The following is a 24,580-nucleotide window of genomic DNA, read 5'->3' as shown; positions in this document are numbered from 1 at the left end:
TTCTCTTCTTTTTCTGCATTTCAATATGCCATACAGCCCGGATTTCATTGAAACTTTTACGTCCCGGATTCATTCGCAAGACAACTAAGCGAAGCCACGTTATTCTGTTTTAAGCTTAGTAGCTTTTAGAACTTTTTTTACTCGCAGTACGATTTCAAGGATGAAGTTTTAGTCGAGTTGACGAACAATTACGTTCATTATGATGGTTTTCGGAACTTGAGAGAAGCGACGATAACTATATAACGTAAGTTTAAATGGACGTGTGAATATTATCTTTAACGTAGAATGTCCAGGTGATTGTCATTATTAAAGCGTTGCTAATTCGCGATATAATTATCGTAAAGCAATTTTTATCTTCAATTACGTTTCGTGCTAAGAATCTTCAACTTTACTTTCACCTACTTATTAATACATAAATGTTCGGAACATGATTTTACACCGTGTATGCGTTACATAAACCGTTGTTTTCTAGTTATTCACCTTTACAGATTAGCCGATAGAACGAAGAAAACGGTAAGTCCTTATTTTCACAGTTATGCTTTTTAAACGTTGAATCAATCTCCATATGTAATATACCTGTATCTCTTAACAAGCGTGGAGGAAACGCTCGATATACGAAGATCTACACGTGTTAAAAACTTGGAACTAAAACTAAAGAAAAGGAAAAAACGAATGGAATATATGTATAAATGTTCTAATTAATAATTCGCTGTAGAATAACATAAGTAACAGTGTACAACTTTCTACGTGAAAAAATATTTGAATTTATATTTGAGATACATTCGAGATATATCAGAGATAAATTTAACAAAGCAGATGGAAGAGAATGATCGTCTGTCTGAAATTTCAGCGCTGATATTTTAATCATACGCCGAAGGCATAACTCTCGTAACGTGCCAATTATTCTAGCGAAGAAGAAGAATAAAACCAAGGTATAATAATGCCAAGATTTGGACTGGTTGGCTAAATCGCGAGCGTATTGAAATAATACCTTCCATATACATATACGCGCCACGTACCACGTACCATTGTCTTCTGCCTCACCTTTAAAAACGACACGCTCTGAAAAAAAAGCTATTCCGAGTGTGTGACACTCGAACGAAGAATGACACGGGAACTAAGGGAAAAAAGGGTGTCGTTTCTTACATATGAGAGACTTGCATTTTAAACGGCGACCGCTTTGCATTATGTATAGGCGAAATTTTACAACGATAAAAACCCCACATGCGATCGTTGATCATTGTAATTTATTTCTCTCGGTTGACCGACATTATGTTAGTTAATTTAAAAGTGGGTAGTAAGTGAATGAATTTAGATTACGGTAAAATTATAAGTTTGTAACTTGATAGTACGTTTCTCGATTTAATAACCATCTTAATATATGGCGGCAACTATCAAGTATCAGTTTGATATAAATAAACACGTAAGTACGATTAGTACAACTACAGAAAGCATAAAGTATAATTAGTAACAAGTAATCGCGAGTGTAAACGAAGAAATATGATGAACGACAGATTCGAAGCTAATACATACGTATATATGCATGTATGTATATATATGTTATACGGAACGTATAAATGAAATACCCAAGTGTGTGCTTTATTTGAAAAGTGTGACACGCGATGAATGGAATTCGCGAAAATCGTTTTATGAATTTATCTGAATGTGAAGTTTCGTTGAATAGAATTCACAAAGGAAATCTGTGAAAGTATCGGTTTTCCAAGTGAAACATATCAACACACATACGTGCATATGCGTTCCGCGAATAACAAAGCTACTTCGGTCGATGTAGAAAGTTCGCGTAGGGCTTCAGTTTGAATGGGCACCGTTTTCTGTAGGGTATTAAATGGGATACGACTGTCTCGTAATATCGATAGAAAGCTAATATGCTATCGCAAATTATATGAATTTTAGTTATCGAACAACCGATACGATTATACAATCGATTATACAATTTGCACACGTATCGCGTCTTTTTTTTTCAGTTCTAGCTGTAAATCCTTCGTCTGATAAAATCTGGCACAGGGTTGTGCAGAAGAAAAAGTGGCACAAGGATACGCAGAACTCGGTATTTTTTCTTTTTTTTTTTTTTTTTGTATTCGTGCGCCTCATTTCGCGTTTGACGAAAGGAAAAAAAACAGAATAGTTGGAAATCTTGCTTGATTTTCCAACCACGTCGACGCTTCGGTCAACGTAAACGGAAACTCAACGGTACGAGACGCTATTGCCCTACTTTAATACGGTTAAATCATAAAACCAGTCTTCCTATTGTTAGAAAAATTAGAGCCGCAATGAGTCACGATACCAAGATGCCTTCTGGGTTTCACGCGGTTTATCTAAATGCACGCAAAACGCATTTACATTTCAATGGCGTATTCGTAGGTAATCCTAAGAGCCTACAGAAATTCCTTTGAATTGATAAGGAGAATCCAACAGCCGCTTCAATAGAATTTCTTCGTTACGAGACATACCTGTTTATACGTTCGTTCAAGAGAAACCAATTTGGTATATGACACGCGTAAAGGTGTGAACTTTGCTTGTGTCGTATCACACGAAAGTAGCTATATTTTCATCTTTGTAAAACGATAAGCGTATCTGAAGCTGAACTGTAAGGCCTGATACGTATAACAGGCACGTGTTGTTTTGTAGCCTAACAATATATGTTTAGATTTAGAGAACGAGATCGTACCATGACGCAATGTATACTATTCAATCACATGTTAATCCGTTTTTCAATAAAATGAACGTAAATCAAGAGCAATCGATCGCGACGATATCTCTGTTTTTTGTTAAATTACAGAATCGGTGTAATTTAAAGATAGAAATGAAGTTTAATATAATTAATAGACGATTGATTAATTAAGTAATTTGTTTTCACGGTACAGTACGTGATTTGTAAGAAATCTTTTAGGCGATAAATTTCATTCACAAGTTTATCGACGATTGGATGCATTACAAGAGGAAATCGGAGCGAAACAATTGTTATACAGGCATAAGATTGAAATGAGCGTCGCCCTAATACCGCAGGTTTCGATAACATTTTCTGTACATATACATTTCTGTATGTACATTCTGTACATTTTCTGTTTCTACAACGTTGCTCGGTGTGCGATGCGGGTCGATGGAAATTATTTCGTGTGTTGCACATTTACGTCGCGACGCCACGTACATCAGCATAATTGCTATACGTAGACGAGTTATGTGGTCTGGTTGAATCCAACGAATCGCAAGAGGCACAAATATGTAATTACTGTGGCGAGAGAATTATTTAATAATTAAGTGAACGGACAAATACGTAAATTGTAGAAAAACGATCAAATACAATAAGTCGAACATCTACCCGTCGAAACTGTTTCATTGACATTAATAAACTAGTGTCACGATTACGACCAAATCATTTTGTAGAGAAAGAAGTTTTTCTGATCGCAACTTTGTGACGAATATTGGTTTAATAGTTTCGAAGGAGGATATGTAACAACATGGAGCATTTAATTTAATTTATTTAGCATTTAATTTATGTAGAGCTGAAAAGAATTATCAGAGAAAATTGAATGGGTTAAAAATTAATTCTTCTTTTTTTTTTGCACTACTTTGATAGGCATCGGGTCACTTTATATAGGTATAACATGCAAGTGATTCATATCGAGTTACAGAAGGAGCGATCTCATATAATATTTCAACTCATTCGTTTCGTATTAGCAATGATATTTCCTCTTGAATTGAATATAAATTACGAGAGCGCCTCGAAATTGCATTATATTTAATTCTCGAAAAAAACAAGATATTCCCAATTTTCTAATCAACCTAAATTCAGTGTACAAATAATATTTCTTACTTTTATCTATGATAGTGGCAACTGCATAGTACGAGAGACGTTTCTACGAAAATTTAAAGCCTGGTTTCCCTCTTGAGACATAGAAAAACAAGATTACGAATAATGCCATCGAAAGTCCAGGGACAAGAAAGTAGAGAAGACAATAATACTAAATGTAGCACATGGCCTCTGAGAACCTCTCTAGTGTCCTGTCCCCGTGAAGAAAAACCTTTTCCGAAACTGAAGAACCATTCAAGATTTGTCTAGTGCTTCATTCTGATGATAACCAGACGACTGGGGCTATCGATGCACGAAGCGCATCTAAGTAAGCGCGTTTCTAAGTAAGATTTACAAGATTTTCAAATACATGTCCAAATTTCGAGATCTTCAAGTTCTTACGTATTTAACGCAATACGAATATTATCGAAGAAATAAAATCGTACGTTATTACTTTAATGTATAATATTATTGTTTAAGGATCAACGATGACATATTTTTTTTGGTTACAAATGTTCGTTTCAGTAACGTTAATAGAACGTAAAATAAGGTATAATAAAAGTTGTTTGGAGCATAATAACGAGGAAACGGTTTACCTCGTACAAAGCGTATAAGGAAGCCAGAGAATCCAGGAAGTAATGACTAATACAGTTACAGTAAAGTTAATCAAACCTACCGTTAAAGGAACGTAACTTGGGTATTCTACGACATTCTACACGTTACTGTAATAACAAGGGCATCGGTATTGCTACTGATATATAAAAAGATCAACGATATTCGTCGACTGATACGCAGTAAGTATTGCGTGAAAAATTCCTTAGAGGTATCGGAGGAAGAACAGAAAAAAAGGAAGAAGAAGAATCGCAAGGAAACATCCTGGGAAAGATACGAGGATAAAGCCAGGAATAAAGAATAGGAAAACTACCACTGCATGTACACGTAATAGTAACCATTTGAAACGTCATTAAAAAAGTAATCTGGAATGTTAAAAAGTAAAAAAGATGAAAATCAAAGACAAGCATGGAATCCGTGTCACCAATTACATCGAGTTCTTCATTAGCGTAACTTATGTCAGCGACAATATCTAATCATCGTGGCAAAGCCACATACGAAATGAACATAGAGGTGAAATAAAATAGCCAGAACTACGTTCTCTCTATTCGTTGCGCTTCGATGACCCCGAAAAAATGCAATCTGCTGGAATGTTGAAGTTGCATTCGACGAATGCATGTAACACCAAAGAAGGAGCCCAATGCACATGGAATCAGCTAATTCGAATTATATCGAACGGTATCCAGCTTCGAAAATCTTCCACACGTTAATACAGAAATAATAAGTCGGATGATCGTCGTTCGTTAATGTCGAAGCATTGTTGAAACCGACACTAATGAATCCGTGAAAACGAACCATAAATTATCGCTTCAGCTGATAAAACATTTTCGTATCATCTTTATCTTCGTACTCGATAAAAAGAATTGGATTGTTGAGAATTTCCCGATTAAAATGCACGTATCTCCGTTTATTTATTTCCACATTTATTTCAATTTCTATTGCGAGTTAAATAAAAGTAATTTCGTTAATACTCGGCTAATGGGAAATCTTTAAATGCTTCAACTGGAATTTAAACGTATTAACTGTTTCTAATTATAGTTATGAGCCATTATCATTCAAATATATTATCTCGCGTCGATAAATAACATTTTTTCTTATAAAGACAATGGTATCGTTCTAACCAAATTCACTCTTTCTTTATCGATCCTTTAATGTCCGTAAGTACCATACAATACATACGCAAGAATGTTTATCAGTTTCTTGCTTGTACTACCTCAAAGAATTAGAAGAGATGAGAGACTCGATAACAACGATTTGTTCCATACATTAGTCACAACAGAGAAGCAGATACTATACGTTTTCTTTTAGAAACGAAATAGCTTCGTTTCCTTTAACGATTCAATGGTAATCGCTTTTTCAAGGAGTACGTTATTTTTCGTCAAATTACTCGAAGCAAATGCGGTCGAATGTAGCGTCGCGTCGGCTGCGGAAGAAACGGTCGCGGTAAAATTTCTCAGACGTTGAATAAAACGATGCACTTGTTACGGAATCTACTCCACTCTTTTTACGCTGACGATAAGAAGAAAGGAAAAATGATTATGGCTAGCATCGTCCGGCAGGTATAACGACGAATGTGGAACCTCTGTTCTGCGCAGTAGGTTTGCATGTATAGAGTATATAAAATGCGTGTGTCGTTTGAGGCACGCACCTGAGCGTGAAGCGAGGGACCAACGTTAATGCACCGACCTGGCTTCCACCTGCGCTAGACGAGTCGAAATGTTTTTCCTTTACTAAGAAATCCGTAGGTACGCCGATCCTTTGGACGCCGTGTACTTAGGCACGATCCCTCAATGAGAGAAAATGCATTCCAGCCAAAAATTCTGACCGCCATAAATTTCCTATGTTATAGACATGCGCATAAAATATTCCTAACGATTCGCGTTAATCTCGAGAATCGCTCAAGCTAATTAGCATTAATCGAGAGCAAAAAGCGTAGAAACTGACTCCGTTCTTGCGGCGCTAGACGCTGTTTTCAGTTAGCGAAGACTTTTAAAAGCTTTCACGAATGAAATTACGAACACAAGAGATGATATAAAGGGAAAGTAACCTAGAATACTCGAGACTAATTAATAAGCGTGATAAAATTTCGTATAGGATAAAACTGCGCTACGTTTTTACGCGTAAAGGAATAGCAAAGGGAAGCGGTTGAACAACGCAAGATATCGCGATTGTAAGACGATCGATATCCTACTGGTCTGTTTTACGAATACGACATCATACAGGTATATCGAGGCATGAACTTTTCCCTTGTTAGATGCGTCTTTCACGTGCCGATAATTACGCGTGCAACATTCTAATGCTTGGATTAATAGGTTTGATTTGTGAAACAGAAATAGCGTCTTACGTGTCTTTCCGTGATTACTTCGGTTGTTAATAGGCTACCTGGTCATTGCACCAACATTATCGACCAGACACTCGTAATTCCGTATTTCCTTCTTTTACTTATGAAGCGCTATAGCCAGCGATCGAGTAAATCGAAATAATATTTCAGAGCTAAGAATCACAAGAGGAAACTTGGACGCTGTTTGATGCCGGATGCTGGAGACTTCAACACGCCGAGCAAGATCCAGCGATCGTTATTTTACATATAATGCATTTAATTCTATTCAATAGCAAATATATATATATATTTATATATATATAGGTATATATACCTATACAACTGTATACAAGTTACGAAAGCAATACATGAAGAAGAACAACAAAGAGGAGGAATATTTGAAAGATACCTAGACAAATGTCCGACAAGTTCGAGGAAAGGAAGGCTTAAAGGTACGTAGAATTCATAAGAAGCGAGAAGACGTTTATTTTAGTCTATCCTGGTGTAGATAAAGCAGTAACAGTACTTCAGGTAGACTGTAGACGATCAGGTGTGCGGAACGGTTTGGCAGGGCGGTCTCCCCACCTGTCACGAATTCAATGCTACTGAGTTCATCGTTTGCGTTGATCCACGTAGAAATTTGAACGACAACGCAGCATAGGTTACCCGCCACTAGATCAAAAAATCAATACACGATCGAAAACAGTTTATTTATTCGTACGGCGTTCAGCGATTTAATTTAACTCGATAAAATTGAAAGGTTTGACGTTCTGCGTTCTAGATCTTGGGTCGTAAAGCGAGTTGCAGGGGCCGTAGCGACAAGCAGAGAGAAACACGGAGTAAGAAACGACGCGCGAATGGCGAACATGCCCGGGGCCTTACTCACCTGCCACGACGTATCGCGCCCGCATTGTCGTTGACCGGTCTAAAGATCTGCAATCGAACTCGAGGACACCCGCACTTACGGCGTCTCTTGTTGCACATTCACTCGCGAGACATCCTCGGTCACCGCACTCGTCCCTTTTATTTTACAGTGATTTAGGAAAGACGCACGCTTTTGCTTTTCACGCACTATAGAGCGGCACTGGTCGCTTCGCTCCTTCACGTAATACATCCACCCGCACCGACTATGACCGTCGAGAAACACACACCGAGCGAGACTGCGGCGGCTCTTCTGGAGAACGTTCGGTTGCTATTGTGAAATCTCCCTCCATCGACTCTGAGCACCATCGCCACGGCACTAGCATGCTACGGCCCTGTGTCGTTACCAACACCGGCTGGATCGCTTCTATGTCTATCTTTCTCTTGATCCTACTGCCAGGTGCGGACCAATCGATCGAACTCTGACAATTTTTCAATGCATTTTAATCCAAATTCAGTATAATTGGATATCGTAGTATGCCACATCAATAATATACAAGTTTTGAATATTACGATTAATATACATGAAAATATCTTACGAATTATTATGAAATTATCAATGCATATTTTCATATTTGTTTTTAAACGATTATAGTTGTATGAAGCATTACTCGGGTACGAGATACTAATATAAAAATTGGATATTTCGGTGAAATAGAAAATCCTGTTGTAAAAATGTGAGTATAAGCATAATTACTTATCTTAAAACAATTCAGATATCACTTCACATTAAATAAGAGTTTTTACCTTGTTTGATAAGTTTCAACGTTTAAAAATATGTTTATTGATATGTACAATAGAAGTAAGAAAATGATATGAGATCCTAGTTATTTGTTTTGAAATGAAAATAAAAAAAAACACCTCTTACCGTGACAATGCCGTTAGACATTGCCGTGACCAGGATTCGAACCTGGGTTACTACGGCCACAACGTAGGGTCCTAACCACTAGACGATCACGGCTAACAGAGGACTTGTAAAACGTTTCTTTTTGGATAGTTTTATATGTTACAACAATACGATCTTAAACTCTTTTATATATTTCGTATTACAAATTATTTAATATGATTATTGGATTACTCTAGGATACTTAATAATAATATTAAGTAAAATAAGCGAATGGTGATAGTGACTATGACTTTTGAAGATTATATTGCCCTCTATGTATACGCTTACAATCATCATATCTTACCGACTGATTTTTAAATTGTTATTATCTTTACTATATCTTATATAATTTAAAAAAGAAACTATTACAAAAGATCAAGTGAATTATCCTTGCTTTTTAAAATACTGTAATTTATTAAGATATTTTCGATAATTAAATTATATATTTGTTAATAATTGTTAATACTATTATAAGCCTAAATATTATGCATTAGTTTTTCAACTACAATTTGTAATATATTTAATTGTTTAATATAATTATATATTTACTGAAATAGAATATAATAGATAATGCATTTTGCAGGGGAATAAGTCATAAATACGCATGTTTATATAATGAAATAATAATTAGTTGTAATTACGTTAATAAGGAGTAATCTGCTCGGTTATTCATTTTTGTCCCACCCTTTTAGTTTCTTTACACTTCCGGTTCCGATCTTCCGGTTTCTCTCTGACAAGCTACTTTTCTTATATTGCTTATATGTCGAATTTGGCAGTTCAAACTATTTTGCGCGCAGAAAACAAAATCAGTGTGTTACGATACAAACGAAAAGCATAAAAAATTGTATGAGACTTAGATATAACGGAAAAGGGAATTCTGTTCGTGTAATACGAAAGCGAGATTTCTCGCTTTTATTATCTAGTATTCACGTCATGGTTGCTATGAAAATGTCACTTCACTGGTGATTCATTTGTTCATTAGCTGGCATTTCTTCTGTTTTTTAATAGAACATAATGTAAGTACATACAGACTGTTTCATTGTTATCAAATTTGAATTACGAATAAGTAACGTTGTGTATTGTATTAGTGTTTATTTGTGTGCTGTATTTGTGTACATAGTGATGTAGTTAAAGAAGGTTAAGTAGGTTAGAAAGGAGAATAAATATTCCTGTTATCAAAATGTTACATTTATAAAAACTGTTACGTGTAATGAAAAGTAAAAGAGTCTTGAAATATCTAAAATTTTATAGGTTTATTCCTATATTTATATACAACTTTCGTTGTTAAACATTTACCACGATGAAATAACAGGAAATCTTTATTTATAACTCCATCGAAAATATTTTTCGTTCGCGTAATCGATAATTAATGACAGTAAAACAGCTTTTTGTACGTATTTTTCGTAATTTATACTACATAAAATAGTAATTTTCGTAATTTTATGAGAAATATAATTATCTTATAATTGTACAATGCAACCTCTTGTTACTCCAATATCTTATCATTCCAATAACATTATTTATACTAAAAACATTTTATATTTAGGATGATGGAAGAACCATTGAGTCAAGGTGCTTCACCATCTGGTGATAGTAATTTTTCTGGAAGCGGAGAATTAAGTTCCACTACTATAATGAGTATAGATGAAAGAATGTTGGATGTTAGCTCACGGCATTCTTTAAATGTTCTTAGAACACCTCCAACCAAGAAGGCAAAACGAGTGAGATTTTTTAGAAATGGAGATAAATTTTATACTGGTATTGTGATGGCTGTGACTCCAGAAAGATATCGCAGTTTTGATAGTTTAGCATCGGATTTAACAAGAGCTTTAATATCAAGCGTGACTCTACCTAATGGTGTTAGAGCAATTTATACTATGGATGGGAAAAAAGTTCAAAGTATTAATGATTTAGAAGATGGTAAATGTTATGTGGTTTCTGGCCAAGGAGAAATTTTTAAGAAAGTGGAATATTCATCTACCAAAGTAAGAAGAGGTAGTTCTTTATCTGGATTACCTCAATCCCCAGCAGGTACTGGTAGACAAATAAGTGCAATACCACTGTGCGTAAAAGCAAAAATAGTCACTTTAATAAGACATGGTACAAAACCTCGTAAAGTTGTACGTCTTTTACTAAATAAAAGAAATGCTCCAAGCTTAGAACATGCAATGGAAGCAATTACGGAAGCTGTTAAGTTAGATTCTGGAGCAGTAAGAAAAGTCTATACACTCTCAGGGCAACAAGTTACCTCATTGGAACAATTTTTTGAAAATGATGATATCTTTATAGCTTATGGGCCTGAGAAGTCAAATCAGGAAGATTTTGAATTAGATTTTGAAGAATCTAAGAGTGTGCAAAGCTTCCGAAGATGTCCATGGACATCAAAGAGACAAATTGGTCCAATGCCAAGAATGCCACGTAAATCTGGAAAAAAAGTGCTTACTACACCTCAAGTGAGGACACCGAGTCCTTCTTCGTTAATATTACCACAACCACTACGTTTACACTATGCAGTAGGACATGTAATTGGAGAAGGTAACTTTGCAATTGTTAGGCATTGCTCTCATAAGTGAGTATTATAAGAAATTGTAGAATATTAATAGCTAAAAATAATAAAAAATCTATCTAAAAATATTTTATAGATCTACAGGTGCAGAATACGCAATGAAAATTGTAGATAAGTATAAATGTCAAGGTAAAGAAACAATGTGGGCAAGCGAAGTATCAATTTTACGACAAGTTTGTCATCCAAATATTATTAATTTAATCGCGGAACAAGAAACTACTGATCAACTGTTTTTAGTCATGGAGCTTGTAAAAGTACATTTGTTCACAAATATTTCTATTTTAAATATCAAAAATTGAAATTTATATCAAGAGAATACTCCGAATTTGCGTTATTTTAGGGTGGTGATTTGTTTGATGCTATTGCTGCAGCAACAAAATTTTCCGAAAGTGAGGCTAGTGTAATGATTGGACATTTAACATCTGCATTAGCTTACTTGCATTCACACCAAATAGTACACCGTGATGTTAAACCTGAAAACCTTTTAGTTGAAATGGATGGAAATCATGTTAGATGTTTAAAGTTATGCGATTTTGGACTTGCTCAAGTTGTAAGGGAACCTTTGTACACAGTTTGTGGTACACCTACTTATGTAGCACCAGAAATACTTGCAGAAACAGGATATGGTTTGAAAGTAAATTTATTTTCTAATTAGATATATACAATTTATTAATATAATTTTAGAAATATGAAAGACAAAATAAATTTATACCATTTTAGATTGATGTATGGGCAGCTGGAGTAATACTGTATATCTTACTTTGTGGCTTTCCACCATTTGCTTCTCCTGAAAATAAGCAAGAAGAATTATTTGAGCGTATTTTAAGCGGCCAGTATGACTTTAGATCTCCATTTTGGGATGAGATTTCAGATTCTGCTAAACAATTAATATCGAATATGCTCCAAACACAACCTGAACTGAGATTTAGTGCAGAAGATGTACTTGATCATCCATGGCTAGCGGTAATTGTCATTATATATTCTATAATAGAAAATTTATTTTATTATCTTGCATGGCTTACCATATTTTTTTTTTTAATTGATATAAGATCGTACTAGTAGTAGCCACATGGAGAATTCTTCTTTTGATTATATACATATACAATTTTTTAATTATTTATAATTTCTTATCAATTTGCTTATTAATTATAAATTCACTGCCATGCAAAATATGCTCACTTACTATATGGCTTCATTCTTAGTTACTTGAACACAATGCTAGGAAGGCTTCTGTAGTGGTTTGCTGTATCTGTAGCAGTGCTTTTGTTTTTCTTTTGTCCCGCCTCTGTATATCAGCAGAGCTTTCTAGGCGAACAGACCACAGCATCAACACCTACCAACGCGCCGGAGCAACACTGGTATCAGCGTGAGCCGATAAAGTTGGCAATTTTTGAATTTGACTTCTTCAAAAATCCAGTTCAGGGTGATAATTCGCAAGATGAAGTTCGTGATGCTCCTGATAGCAGGACAAATGTTAAAAACAACCGGAGTGAAGTTTTATCATCAATCGAATCAAACAGCATTGATTTATTTTACAACAAAGTTCAGAAAAATTAAGTTATGCCGAAGTTGATTTTTATAACAGAAACTCAAATGATAAGACTTGTGTCTTCAGTCAATCAATGAACGATCTTATGAACAATTTAAATAAAAACCAAGTTTACTCTACCATTTAAAAATCATCGCATAGTAAAACTTGTTTGAACAGTATTCAGATGGTTAATTCAGTGTTATTAGATAGCTATTAAAATACTCTTAGAATTCAAATTATCGTGAATTGTGAAGATAATTCACTTCAAGAACATATGTCTACTTCCAATAGAAAATAAACTAATTTCTTTACAAGAATTCATAATATTTCACGTATTATGTTGAATATATGAATCAGCAGCATACCTTTAAAAAACTTAGTTCAACTAATTTTGTGACAATAGGACAGAAATATAAGTAGGAACGTCTATGAAAATTTAACGACTTGTGAAAATATTGCTCCAACTCTTAAAAGCTAAGATGTAAAAAACCTATCATAGTTTTTTAATTAATTGGTAATTTAATTAGTAGTAATAGCGATAACACGGTTAAGCAACTTTGCAACTATTCAATGTTACATGAAAACAAAGATCAAGTTCTGAACTCCAAGATCAAGTGAAAATTCTGGAAATGCTAGTTTCTATTGTGATCAAGAACCGGAAAATGATAGTGTGTGTGATCTACATGAAACTAGGTGTGTAAATGAAGTTTTATAGTTGAATCATACAAAAAGTCTTTTTTATAAGCATGAAAAGTAAACAACAGAAGTATCACAAGCTCCAACAATTACACACAATTATCACAAGTTCTAAGTAATGTACAACAGCTCCCAAAAGAATTCGAACGCCTACATTTGCGACTTTCAACGAGCAAAATATATGTTAAAGTGAAACACTTGAGACAATACTGAATTTTTTTAATCTGGAGATTATATCAGTAAAATTATGAAATATTTTAACGATATACACAGTGCATTTATTACAAACACGATTCATCTGTGGATCATAAAAGTATTCACACGTACAAACGCATGCATATATTACCATTGACTATGTATTATCTTATATTAACATTTAGTTCTTTCACCTCTGGCTGTAACAATATCTTTAACTTTGTTTTCTATACTATGAAGTAATTTTTTGCGATATTTACAATAGAATTCCATATTTTTATAAATCTTTCTTTGAATACTTCTTTCCTATTTATTATACATATAATTATGTAATGACCTACTGATTTCAGACCATAAATGTTATTTATAATCAATGTCTGGGTTTTATGAGTATTTAGGATGCAGGGTATATTATGTAGTATCTATTCTTTTAAGATTCAGTCCGTATGCCTCGGAAGTAAGAATGTATTAATAAGCCTAATTTTTCTGCACTCTGTTTTAGACTCTCTTAACATATATGTAAATATGTATTTCTTAAAAATTCCATCGATAAATAATAAATTTCCAGTACCATTGGCTGCCACACGACCTCGCACCATGACAGAATCATCTCCATGCTTTACTGTTCGACGTAAGTTTCGTATTTCTATTTCGATATTCGATTTTCTTTACGTATAATTGCATTCATCTATTAAAAAATGTTAGATTTACTTTCGTTCGTTTTCACTGCTGTGATTCCAACTTCTTCGTACTCGTAGCTTCTGCAGTTCGATAAGTACACGTAAGAATAATACGGAATTAGCTAAACATAAACGATTTTTTACTTTGTCATAGAGATTCGTTGTAAACATAGCTTAATTCTAAGCGTTCGAATACTTTTGTGATCTATCAATAGGTATAACACTGAATGCTGAGAAGATGACTAGGCAAAGAAGTGCGGATCTGATTGGTCATTTCTGATAGACTCAATAACACCTACCGATCTGTGCTTGTAATTACCATACTGTAAATATTGTATATGTCATTAAATTGAATTCTAATTTTACCGATATAATTTTGAGATTTCCCTTTTGCTACAGATATATTGCATTGAATACGTGCTCCAGTTTAATGTATACACATGTTTCCTGGTTAAAACTTAAGCATTCGAATACTTTCGTGAGTCATTGTATTTCAAACCTTAGAAACAGTTTATCAAAGCGATATTCAAATATGAAATAGCCAAAAAGTAATGTAAATCCAAGAACTGCTGGAAGAAATAAAAAGTTTAATCGTTTTTCATCGTACCACACAGTAGAGAATTTGGAATTCGTTGTAAGCGAGAGAGTGACTCCTTATTATCAGAGTGTGTAGAAAATGTTTTTCTACATATGGATTGTGAGATGAAAAACGGAGAGAGAAAGGTATGGAAACTAAGAAAAATATATATGCAAGATTAATCAGAAATATAATGAAACATCGTTAGGTATAAATAGATAGAAAGACGACGTTACAACATAGAATTCAATTACAAGAAAAATATAAAATGTCGAAGGTCAGTTTTAGATAGTACAGCAGCTGCCAGTAGATGCAAGTTGAGCAAGCAGTGTGTTCACATCAGATTTAACATTGTAAATCCAATTTTAACGACCGATAGAAGAATATTATCGTAATTAGATATATTTATACGATAAAATACGAATTATATACGTGAAAATTATCGCGGAACTAATCCGTTGAAGAGTCCAAAGTTTTAAGTAATAATTACTTTAACGTAAGTGCACAAAGTCGATTTAACCAAGGAGGTGACGTCATTTGTTCGTAGCTCTCGAAGACATTGATCGCGAATCAATAATTCAGATTAGAACAGGTGAGCATCACACATAAACAAGACATGCCAAATGCATTTAAGTAGCTTATCTTATATTTGATATCTATTGTATGTAGTTCAAGTATTGAATTAAACTATATGTAGAAATTGCTTTATCCTTATCAAGTTGTAAGTAATTAGAGGAACATTAGTGAGGCGAAAATCGTATCGATAATAGAAAAATCCTTGTGACAAGTGACAGAGGGCGACAGTGCGAGAAATTACGAATATTTGTGTAGCTTGTTGCATATGCTTGCTCAAAGGTAATTCAACTATCGCTAGGATAAATATTTTTATAAAGCATCGCGCGTGAGGTATTATTAAGAGCAATAAAAGCGAAGCTGGTGATAATTAGATCAAGGAACCTTAGAAAACATAGTATTGGGTATGATAATCAGTAAAGAAGAATTTATTCGATACATAATGCTTTTCATATGAAATTATTTTTGTAGAAATTACGTATAGTAAATTTTACGTGCATTTTTCTCCCTTTGTCGCTTGATGATACTTTTGTAGTTACCCCGCTACAATTTCCATATTTTTTAATGGAATCATTACTATGTACTATAACGATGTACATATATAATAAGTAAGAAGTTTATAAAATATTATTTATATATATATATAAGCATTACCATTATTGCTATTCATTTTCATAATTTGTATTGTACGTATGAAAAATTAATTTATCACAATACTTCATACTACAATCGATTTATATATCGTACTTTTTTATCGTTAGCACGATTAATTCGTACATGTATACGCGGTATTATACAGATCAATGCTGTCCATGGTTGAAGCTCCTCGCGTGGCTTTGTCCCATCTTCCGCGCTATCGCCATGAACTAACGAAAGAAATCAGAGAAAAGAAACCGAACAGACTTAGTACGATCCTTGTCATTTTTCATAAATCTCGTTCGTAAACTAAACCATGAAACTTTGATTTTTGCGGGAAGCATTTGTATCAGATGCGTGTGTATAGTGCATCGGTTAGGCGTCCCTGTATCATAGTGACAAAGTCAAAGCAGGAGAGACTCTCCAAGCTTCGTAGCTTATCGTGGACAGCATTGGACGTAGATTATAGAAATTTAGAAGTGATTTATGCCAAATATCAGATGGATTATTTATATTACTACGTACATGTATAAGTATTTACATACAAGATAAATCCCGTATCGACATTTGTTGCTACATTCTTTACTTCTTTTTCATTTTTGTCGCTATATATACATACATATATATACATCTATTACATATACGCGTATATTTTCGACTTGTCTGTAAATTGTACTCTTCTTATTTCTGTCAGAAAAATGAATTAAAGCAACAAATATGATAAAAAGTGACCAAATAATAAGCTTGATTCATAATCACTTTGAAAACCATATTTCGTAAAATATGTTTATAAAATATATTTATCTTTATACAGCAAGGTATCGTACTTTGAGCGTGGATATCGTTGTTCGTCCAAGTACAAAGAGTTGTGAAATTATACGGTTAGTGAATTTGCAAAAATCTTGCGACGACGATCGCCAGCTATATCTGATGCTCGTAAGGGACGAGTCACTCCGAGCGGAAGTGCCGGTACGCGACGCTGACGATCAGTATAGCGAGTTCAGTAGTAGGCTCGCGCGCCTACCGTGAGGGTGGCTGCTCGGCACGCAGCCTGCAGCTCGCCTTTCTCGTGTTTCTCTCCTGTTCCATTACTATCGTTTTTTTCTTTTTTTTATCGATACAAGCCGTCCTTTATATTAACAACATGTTTTCCAATGGATAAACTTTCTGTTAAACCGTTAACTAAACATATCGTAACAAGTGCGTGTGTGCATCGAAGTGTGTTTAGAAAAATTAATACATATCAACGATAGCTGACGAAACAAAGTTCACTGTGTAGTGTAAATTAGCATCGACGCTGCTCTGATCAGGTGAGAAATTAATCAAATACAAATTTTAATAATGTTTTCAGCGAAATTAGTAGACATTTACTTTCTTATCTCTGTTAGTTGCCTTCGAACAAAGTTCTTTTTTTTTTTGTATATTACGACTATTGATGCACCTTAACGACTTTGAGATTATTTTATATATATATGTATGAAGATTAAGTAATAATTGCTTATAAAAATATGTAATTAGGTTAAATATTTACGCCTATATCCGTATTATATCTCGTTTTGTATTTTTCTATTTTTCTATTTAATGTTTAAATTCAATTTCAATACTCGATATTAATCTATCAATAATTTAGTTTGATTTCCATAGATATACTAATTTTTAATTGGTATTCTCACCGCGCTTTCCTGAGTCAAAAGTCATTTATTTTACTCTCGAACTTAAGCTTGATTTAAATAGTTGGTACTGTAAAAATACTGTTACGCTCTGATTAGCATGCAATATCGATTAATGTTAACGGTCACAGTATGAAATCTACTATCAGAATAGAAGCGTACATTTTTCTGATGTTGCGAGATGCGTAGTTTTGAATTATTTTTACTTCAATATCGCGTATTGTGTATTAATTTAGGGTATTTAATTTATCTTTATCATTGTATTTTACTTTCTATGTTACGATTTATTATCCTCGAAAGAATATATCTCGAACGAAAGCAAATAATTTTGCAAATAAATGTACTTATATGTAACGACAATTGGTCGAGCGCAGAAAAGATATTTTATATGCTTGAATTTTACAAACCTGAAGAAGTATTTAGTATTTAGTCACGAAGTGCAACACGATCCTTATTCCGTGCTGGATTAACTGTTCCAAAGTTTGAAAGAAACGCTGGTAATTTGCCAACGTATTCTTTTCCTCTACTATTAAAAATGAATGTATGGTATTCGGTGATCACGATCGTTTCATCGTTTTATTCAACAGCTTTGTCGTTATTGAATCTGAAGGCGATCGATCTCGCCAAATTTGGCGAATTCTCAACACGGTGTACAGCCTTTTTTCATGTCAATGACGTTTTCGTGAGGTAATTGCATATACACGCACGCACTTATATAAATACAACACTGGCAGAAGATATTTCGTGTTCACTCTCTTCTTCGCTCGTTAAATTCTCGTTTCGTAATCTCTTATTCAGCCAATTGTAATAATTATGCAAAATTAAAGGTGTACCGAGCTCTTTGTTCTTTAAGGTTTGTGACTCGCGTAAGATGTTTGCGTAGAAATTTCTGTTCTATTTCATAGCGAAGCTTTCGACGTAAAATACGTTCTCACTTCTGGCTTATGTTTGGTTTAGGCGGAGTTAACGTTTGATCCGTAAGCAGTACGTAAACAAACTTCAAAATAATCATACAAGCTTATCGCTTATCAGGTACACAGAAGCGTAGATGCAGGTCACGTTTGTTTTTGCACGTTCACCGAACGTAAATACGTAGTCGACTTGGCCTTGCCTCTGCATTTCGTGTTTAAAAGAAACGTGCTACAACGTATCGAACTACACGCAATTTTTTTATCAATATTTAAAATAGCGGATTAATCGTTTGGCCGATCGAAACGTTCTCAATTACTGTTTTGTAAATTTTCATTCGTGTCGAAAGTCATTCGCCAAGCAGATTTCGTAATCCCGAATGACGCGGAACATTAAAAAATATTCATCTTTTATCGTACTGCTTGCGTACGAATTTAAAATACAATACGTGTTATTGTTATCATTTTTTCCTCGTAATACACGTTCATTTACACTAATTCGAAATTACTTTGACGAAAGACGACGAATAGACCGCAACTGATGTTCATTATCAGACGAATAGACGCGATTCTTGCAAACGTTTGTCCTACTTTCTTAAATTACATATCTGCGAATCAGCCTTTCATCTACGCTGTATTATCCTGATCATATTAGAGTCATACTAGAGTTTTAATTATCCGCAATAGTATCTCAGAGACAAGCTACAAGTTCTGTGTACATAGTCGAAGAAATCAAAGTAGCAGGCCCGATCGTGTCCAGTTGGAGAAGAACACGGCGCGCTCTTCCGGCATGGTACTCGACGCGGACATTTAACGCATCAGCGTTAATTTGTTAGCCTGACTGTTAGTTAGGTTTGGTTAGCGTGCCTGCCGTGCGTATTTAACGCGCACGCATTAAACACATTCAGAGTGATGAATGTTCTAGCATTCGTTTCCCGTATAATTGCCAGAGTAACATCTCTGTGCCTTTGTTTTCTCCTTTTCCCCCGAGCGCTGTACTTCGTCTCGTGTGTTTTTTTCACTTTTCGTCTTATCTGCTCGGACAAGAATCTGTTAGGCTAAAACTATCTTCCTTTCGTTAGCTTTTATTCTTTCTTGGATAATGAAATGTCATTTTACTACTGCATTTTACCTTTGTTGCACCTTTCTAACAGATTTGATGAATTTTACAACTTATATATTTCGCGACAAAGGAAGTAGATTGAACAATTTTACGAGTTCGTCGTATCGGAACGATACGTCGTATAATAATTTTACGATAGTTTTATTAGATTGTCTAAAGTTATTGCATCTAACTACAGTGCTGCAGCAGGCAAAACGTATCGTAAAAATGTCTCATTGTTTCGAAGAGAATTCACGTATGTAATCATAAAATACGCCATGATACGGATAACGGTATTCGTGTTTTATGGGATTCGCGTTGTGGATGGCCAAAGGTTGTGATGATTTATCTGGTTTGGGATCTTCGCGATCCCGAACCCTACGCTCGTAATCATTGTTTCGGGCCATATTCTCGGCTATCTTTTCAATATCCGAAAAAAATTGCGATACTCGGACACTTAAACGGCATAATGGAGAGTGCACGGAAACTGTCGTGCAGACGATCCACGGTGCCGATAGCGAAAGAACACGGCCAATAACATCGTTAGACCGGTCAAGCTGGTAAAATGTCGTTGAATTACATTCGACATTTTTCAGATTCCAGTGCTCAACTTTTAATCCCGACGATTTTTCTTCTGTAAGAACGTGTGACGTTTCCTTAAAGACTTAAACTTTGTTTCTGGCTTCGAATACAGCTTCCTAATAATGTTCCTTAAATCGATCATCGATGTGTTTCCAAGACTACTGCTCGATCACGTTGATCGTCGAATTCATCACGATTGGCTGTAACAAATTTATCGTCGATAATCTGTCCTGCGAGTCCATGAGAAAAATGACTTAGATCGCTCACGTTATCCAACATTTCCGTGGCGCGCACCTTCATAAATCACCTTTCATCATTTCTTTCAACATGTTGCGTTCTATGTACACGCATTTAAGAGTCTGTATCAACGACAACGGCATACATAATGAGACGCATAAACAATGGGTAAATGCTTTTTCGTTCTCGCTCCCTCACTGTGGTCGGCGCTGCACAGTGGAGATACAAAGGCTGCTCGACCGACAACGGCACTTTATGGGGCTCATAAAGCGATAAAGACATCCGTACAAATGTACACGCTTCGGATGTCGTGTAACACACCATGCACTTCCGCGCTATCTCACCTGAGAAATGTTCTTGTAAGAAGAGTGTGTCTCGTGTTTTTAGCTTGGCCGGAGTAAATGGACTAGAAACGTAGGTGCACGTAGGGAGAACGGTTTGGAGAAATGGAAGTATCTCGATGTGAGATTCTTAATCGTATCAAAGAGGTAACAATATCTTTCGTACGGTCGTTTTCCTTTAACGAAGTTTTCCGTAAGTATCGTAAGTAATTAAGTACCGCGCGTAATTGATATCGTAAACGATAACAGGAATATTTCCGTGACAATCTCAAAGGAAAGAGCTTAGAGTTTCGAACGAAATGCAGCTTTTTTTACTATCGTATATGAAGCTATATGGGAAACTACGGCGTTGAAAGAAGCATTGGGCTATAAAAAGAAGTGGTACAGAACGAAATTTGAAGGCGAAATAACCAAAAGGAATTTTTCGAGTACAAAAGGTCAACGAGTTTGGCTTGCTTGACCCCGCTATTAAATCATACAAGAAAAGATTCCTTCGTTGGTGGTCTTCGTATCGTCCAGTTTTATTAATGGTGAGCTCGCCGAGAACAATCTTGCGGAGTTATCGCGTTTATTTATACGTAGGTATTCGCTAAATTCGATGTTCATATTCGATAAAATACTACTGGACAGCGACGATAAATTAACCGCTCGATGCTTTTGTTGGAATACAACTCGTATATATTGTAAAATGTCAAAACGATGCTTATATAAATATTCAAACTGATACTTATCGTAACTAACGTACGGAAAGAAGTATAATTTTCAGTGTAGTTAAGCGTTCGTTAGTAGCGTAGTTAAGATCAAAGCTTCTCGCTGGATGCAACGCATCGACCATGTTTTGCATTTCCGAATATCTCAACGGGGTGCAACAGAGTTTGTGGGATCACGGTACGGGACATTGCGTGTGTCGCGGCATAATCGTAGAGACTGCTGGGACTAAATACAAAGGCTAGTCAAGATTGAGATAGAGCGTAATTTACTCACTCCGACGACTCTTAATCGTTTGCGTTACTACTTGTCGCGTACTTAAGATCGACGGTGTCATCCGAAATGCTACTTTACCGTGTCATATTTTGTTTCTTTTTTCTCTATTTTATCCTTCACGTAAGAAACATATTCCAGCTTAATATGAACATTTTTATTAAGAGAGGAGAAGAAACGTTAATTTTCCAAGACGTTGGTAATTTTCTTTATACGCTTTATACGACCGGTTCCATTCATCGTGATTAATGCAATAAATTTTCGATGGTAGCAAAATATTGGAATCTGTCGTTTCGGATCTCGGTGACACGTAACGGATGAGATTACTCGGAATTTATTAGCAACCACCCTGCTGCTTCCAAATTGTGCCGGGTGTCAAATCGAATTTCCTCGGTTACATCCGGCTAGTGAATCACCATTTCCCAACATGAACACCGTAGTCTGTTTCCTTCTTTCCCCCTTGTTTTTATATCTTCGCGTCCAGATTTTTCTTTTCTATCCGCTAATCTCTAGGTTTAAATAAACTCCTTGGAATAGTGAACTGCCCGTGTAAGATTTGTCGAAGAAAAGGTCGAAGAAAGAAGAGGAGGCGAAGGAGTTTGGAATAGGGCGTGTTGTAGGTCCGTAGGTAGATAAATGGCCCGCTCTGCTGAACTTCTCTGATAGAGATATTAATCTTTCTCAAGGAATCTTCTCCTCCGTTATATCGTCGCTCTCCGTCCTTCAGCGTTGACCAATATCCTTGTCCTCCTCTGCCATCTTCGGTAATATCGTTATCCGTCTTTCCAAATCTTTCGTCTCTCTTTCGGACGTTCCGCATGCTCGTAAGCTATCTCTCTCTATTTTTCGCAAGTACAACGGTATGAAAAGTAGAATACCATATGTCCATGTCAGAGGGGAGGAACTCGAGACACGACAGGCGGATCGGGCAACCTTGTTCCTAAAAGTCAATCCTCAAAGACTTCCATCGTGCAAATAACTTTTGTTTACCGTGTTCTCGTATGTATGACGGTCCGATTTTTCATACGTGTTAGATTTAAAGCGTACGCGTGTTTTCTTAAAAAAAAAGCGATAACTCAGCATTGGTAAAGTAGCGTTAACAAAAGATTTGTAGGCCTTTCGGTGGGAAGAAGATATCGCAATCTTGTGCCGTTAAGGAAACTTGAAAGTCGCTTATGTAATACTTTTCATTCATTGCTGTTCGTATATACAAGATGGTCGCATGAAACGATTGTATCTCTCCTTTTATGGTTCGTACAAAAGCTACAAAGGCGCGTGCAAATGTTTCTTTACCATTAACGCGTGATACCATCGTAGAACAAATTTTTGCATACGGATATCGGAAAAACGTTGGAACAACGAACCGTATAATATATTTTAATTGTCTGCAAAGTAAAGCTCCTAAGTATTAATAAAACGTGAGTGAGCAGCGGTTTTCTCCAATGTCCAGGATATGTATCCGGTGGGTGATTATAGCGGTGGGCATTGGTGTTGCGTTGTTCGTGACGCAGCGGTGTCGTTATAGGCAGGTGTGAGGAGGTCCATGGTTTCCACACATGGAAATAAATGCACTGCGTTAATACATACGTACGCACGAGTACACGGTAGTAGTGGGCAGAATGCGTGTGCGCACACGCGTGCGAAAACGCATAAATATACAAGAGAAACACGTTCACCTACACTATCGCGCGTCGGTGAACGACTAAGTGGGAACAATATAGTGTTCCATGGGGATGCATGGTGTGGCACAGAGCGTGGAATCGCCGAGGTGGGGACAGATCGATAGCAAAAGGGGCCTTCCAGACCTTATGGTGCCTCCTCCACCTCCTATTCCTCCTTCTCTTCCTGTTCGTTCTCTACCTTGTTCCGTTCTATGAAATTAACGTCCGTTTGTATCCTAGTTTTTCCAAGTTTCCAGAGCATTCTGCTCGATCGTGTTCGATCAGTGTGCAATCGAATGCCACTGTTAAATTACGTTCGCGTATAAAATTCACATACGCTCTCGCGAATGGTACTATTTCTAGTCTGTTTGGCGAGATTTGAAGAAAATTCAACTCTTTTTACCGTAATTATAAATATTGTATTACTAGAATTTCCAACGTTTACGCGTATTATATCTTTTAACGCCTAAATTTCATTCCTTGAGAACGTTTTGAAATTATTAAAGAGCAATTTTGTCAATTGTCGAAATCCTCAGATGTTTCCAAACGAAGTTAACTCTATCGATGCTTGATAGAAATGATAATTGCACGAGCTTATAGTTTTAAGAAAATAACGGTGTGACCGTTGGGTCTACAGGAGGTTACATGAGAAACGATCTGGTATCCAATGGCGTGCCAAGGGAACGGGGTTCGGATATAGTGATTAAAGCGATACTTCCGCTGGTCGTTATCGAGCCGCGAAGATAGCATCGCGGTTCTCGATCACTGTCAGGACGCGAACCCCCCCGACACCATACCAGAAAATCCCCATACCGATGTACTACTGTTATGGGAATCTCCTTAAATTCCAAACTTGGCTTCTTTGCCTCGCCGTTTGTTTGTCGGTGAACTTTCTAATTAATGGGAACACGCGTTATCTATTCGCGGTGTGTTTTACACGCTCTTAAACGATTTTTTATCGAGGGAAAGGAACAGGTAATTAGAACGTTGAGTTCGATATATTTTATCTTCTAGGAAAATTTACCATTGTAAAAAACGTTCATTAAATGATTGGATTGTTGACCTTATCGTAACAATGTAAATATGCGTACGCC

The 24,580-nt window shown here is 35.7% G+C and overlaps 3 protein-coding genes and 1 non-coding gene across 13 annotated transcripts in view; 2 read left to right on the top strand and 2 right to left on the bottom strand.

Moving 5' to 3' along the window:
• The window catches only part of LOC117206180 (protein crumbs), a 29,757-nt gene extending 21,784 nt beyond the window's left edge, over positions 1-7,973 (bottom strand). For 2 of the 4 annotated variants that reach the window (XM_033445298.1, XM_033445299.1), the window contains exon 1: positions 7,630-7,968. In XM_033445298.1, the coding sequence (XP_033301189.1) occupies positions 7,630-7,654 (25 nt within the window). In that variant the 5' untranslated portion in view covers positions 7,655-7,968. Of the gene's footprint in view, positions 1-7,629 lie in introns of all 4 variants that reach the window. The other 2 variants (XM_033445301.1, XM_033445300.1) reach the window with 2 other exon arrangements.
• Positions 7,974-8,553: 580 nt separating this feature from the next.
• Positions 8,554-8,625, bottom strand: Trnah-gug. The gene has a single exon. It is a non-coding gene; the product is annotated as a tRNA-His (tRNA).
• Positions 8,626-9,262: 637 nt separating this feature from the next.
• Positions 9,263-16,578, top strand: LOC117206182 (serine/threonine-protein kinase GD17699-like). Of its 7 annotated transcripts, XM_033445313.1 has the most exons (7): positions 9,264-9,566; positions 10,097-11,119; positions 11,193-11,370; positions 11,457-11,750; positions 11,837-12,079; positions 14,107-14,169; positions 14,434-16,578. In XM_033445313.1, coding segments are annotated over exons 1-6 (1,773 nt in total). In that variant the 5' UTR covers positions 9,264-9,564; the 3' UTR covers positions 14,140-14,169; positions 14,434-16,578. The 7 variants fall into 7 exon arrangements, with proteins under 7 accessions (XP_033301201.1, XP_033301204.1, XP_033301203.1 ...); XM_033445310.1 differs by having other exon boundaries at positions 9,263-9,566; positions 12,434-16,578; XM_033445312.1 differs by having other exon boundaries at positions 14,107-16,578.
• A 589-nt stretch (positions 16,579-17,167) lies between these two features.
• Positions 17,168-24,580, top strand: part of LOC117206179 (protein sickie) — a 192,776-nt gene continuing 185,363 nt past the window's right edge. Inside the window, exon 1 of the mRNA XM_033445293.1 lies at positions 17,168-17,314. The gene's annotated coding sequence lies outside the window, so the exon portion shown is untranslated. The remainder of the gene's footprint in view (positions 17,315-24,580) is intronic.

Source organism: Bombus bifarius, unplaced genomic scaffold, assembly GCF_011952205.1.
Source record: "Bombus bifarius isolate JDL3187 unplaced genomic scaffold, Bbif_JDL3187 scf7180000007996, whole genome shotgun sequence".
NCBI lineage: Eukaryota > Metazoa > Arthropoda > Insecta > Hymenoptera > Apidae > Bombus > Bombus bifarius.
The sequence above is the reverse complement of the archived record's forward strand: the minus strand, read 5'-3'. Positions and strand labels throughout refer to the sequence as shown.

Bases quoted from the DNA above. Each gene is read 5' to 3' on its own strand.
- LOC117206182 (XM_033445307.1), top strand. The intron at 11,120-11,192 runs GTGAGTATTATA...AATATTTTATAG, and splicing joins GTTAGGCATTGCTCTCATAA to ATCTACAGGTGCAGAATACG. The intron at 11,371-11,456 runs GTACATTTGTTC...GCGTTATTTTAG, and splicing joins TAGTCATGGAGCTTGTAAAA to GGTGGTGATTTGTTTGATGC.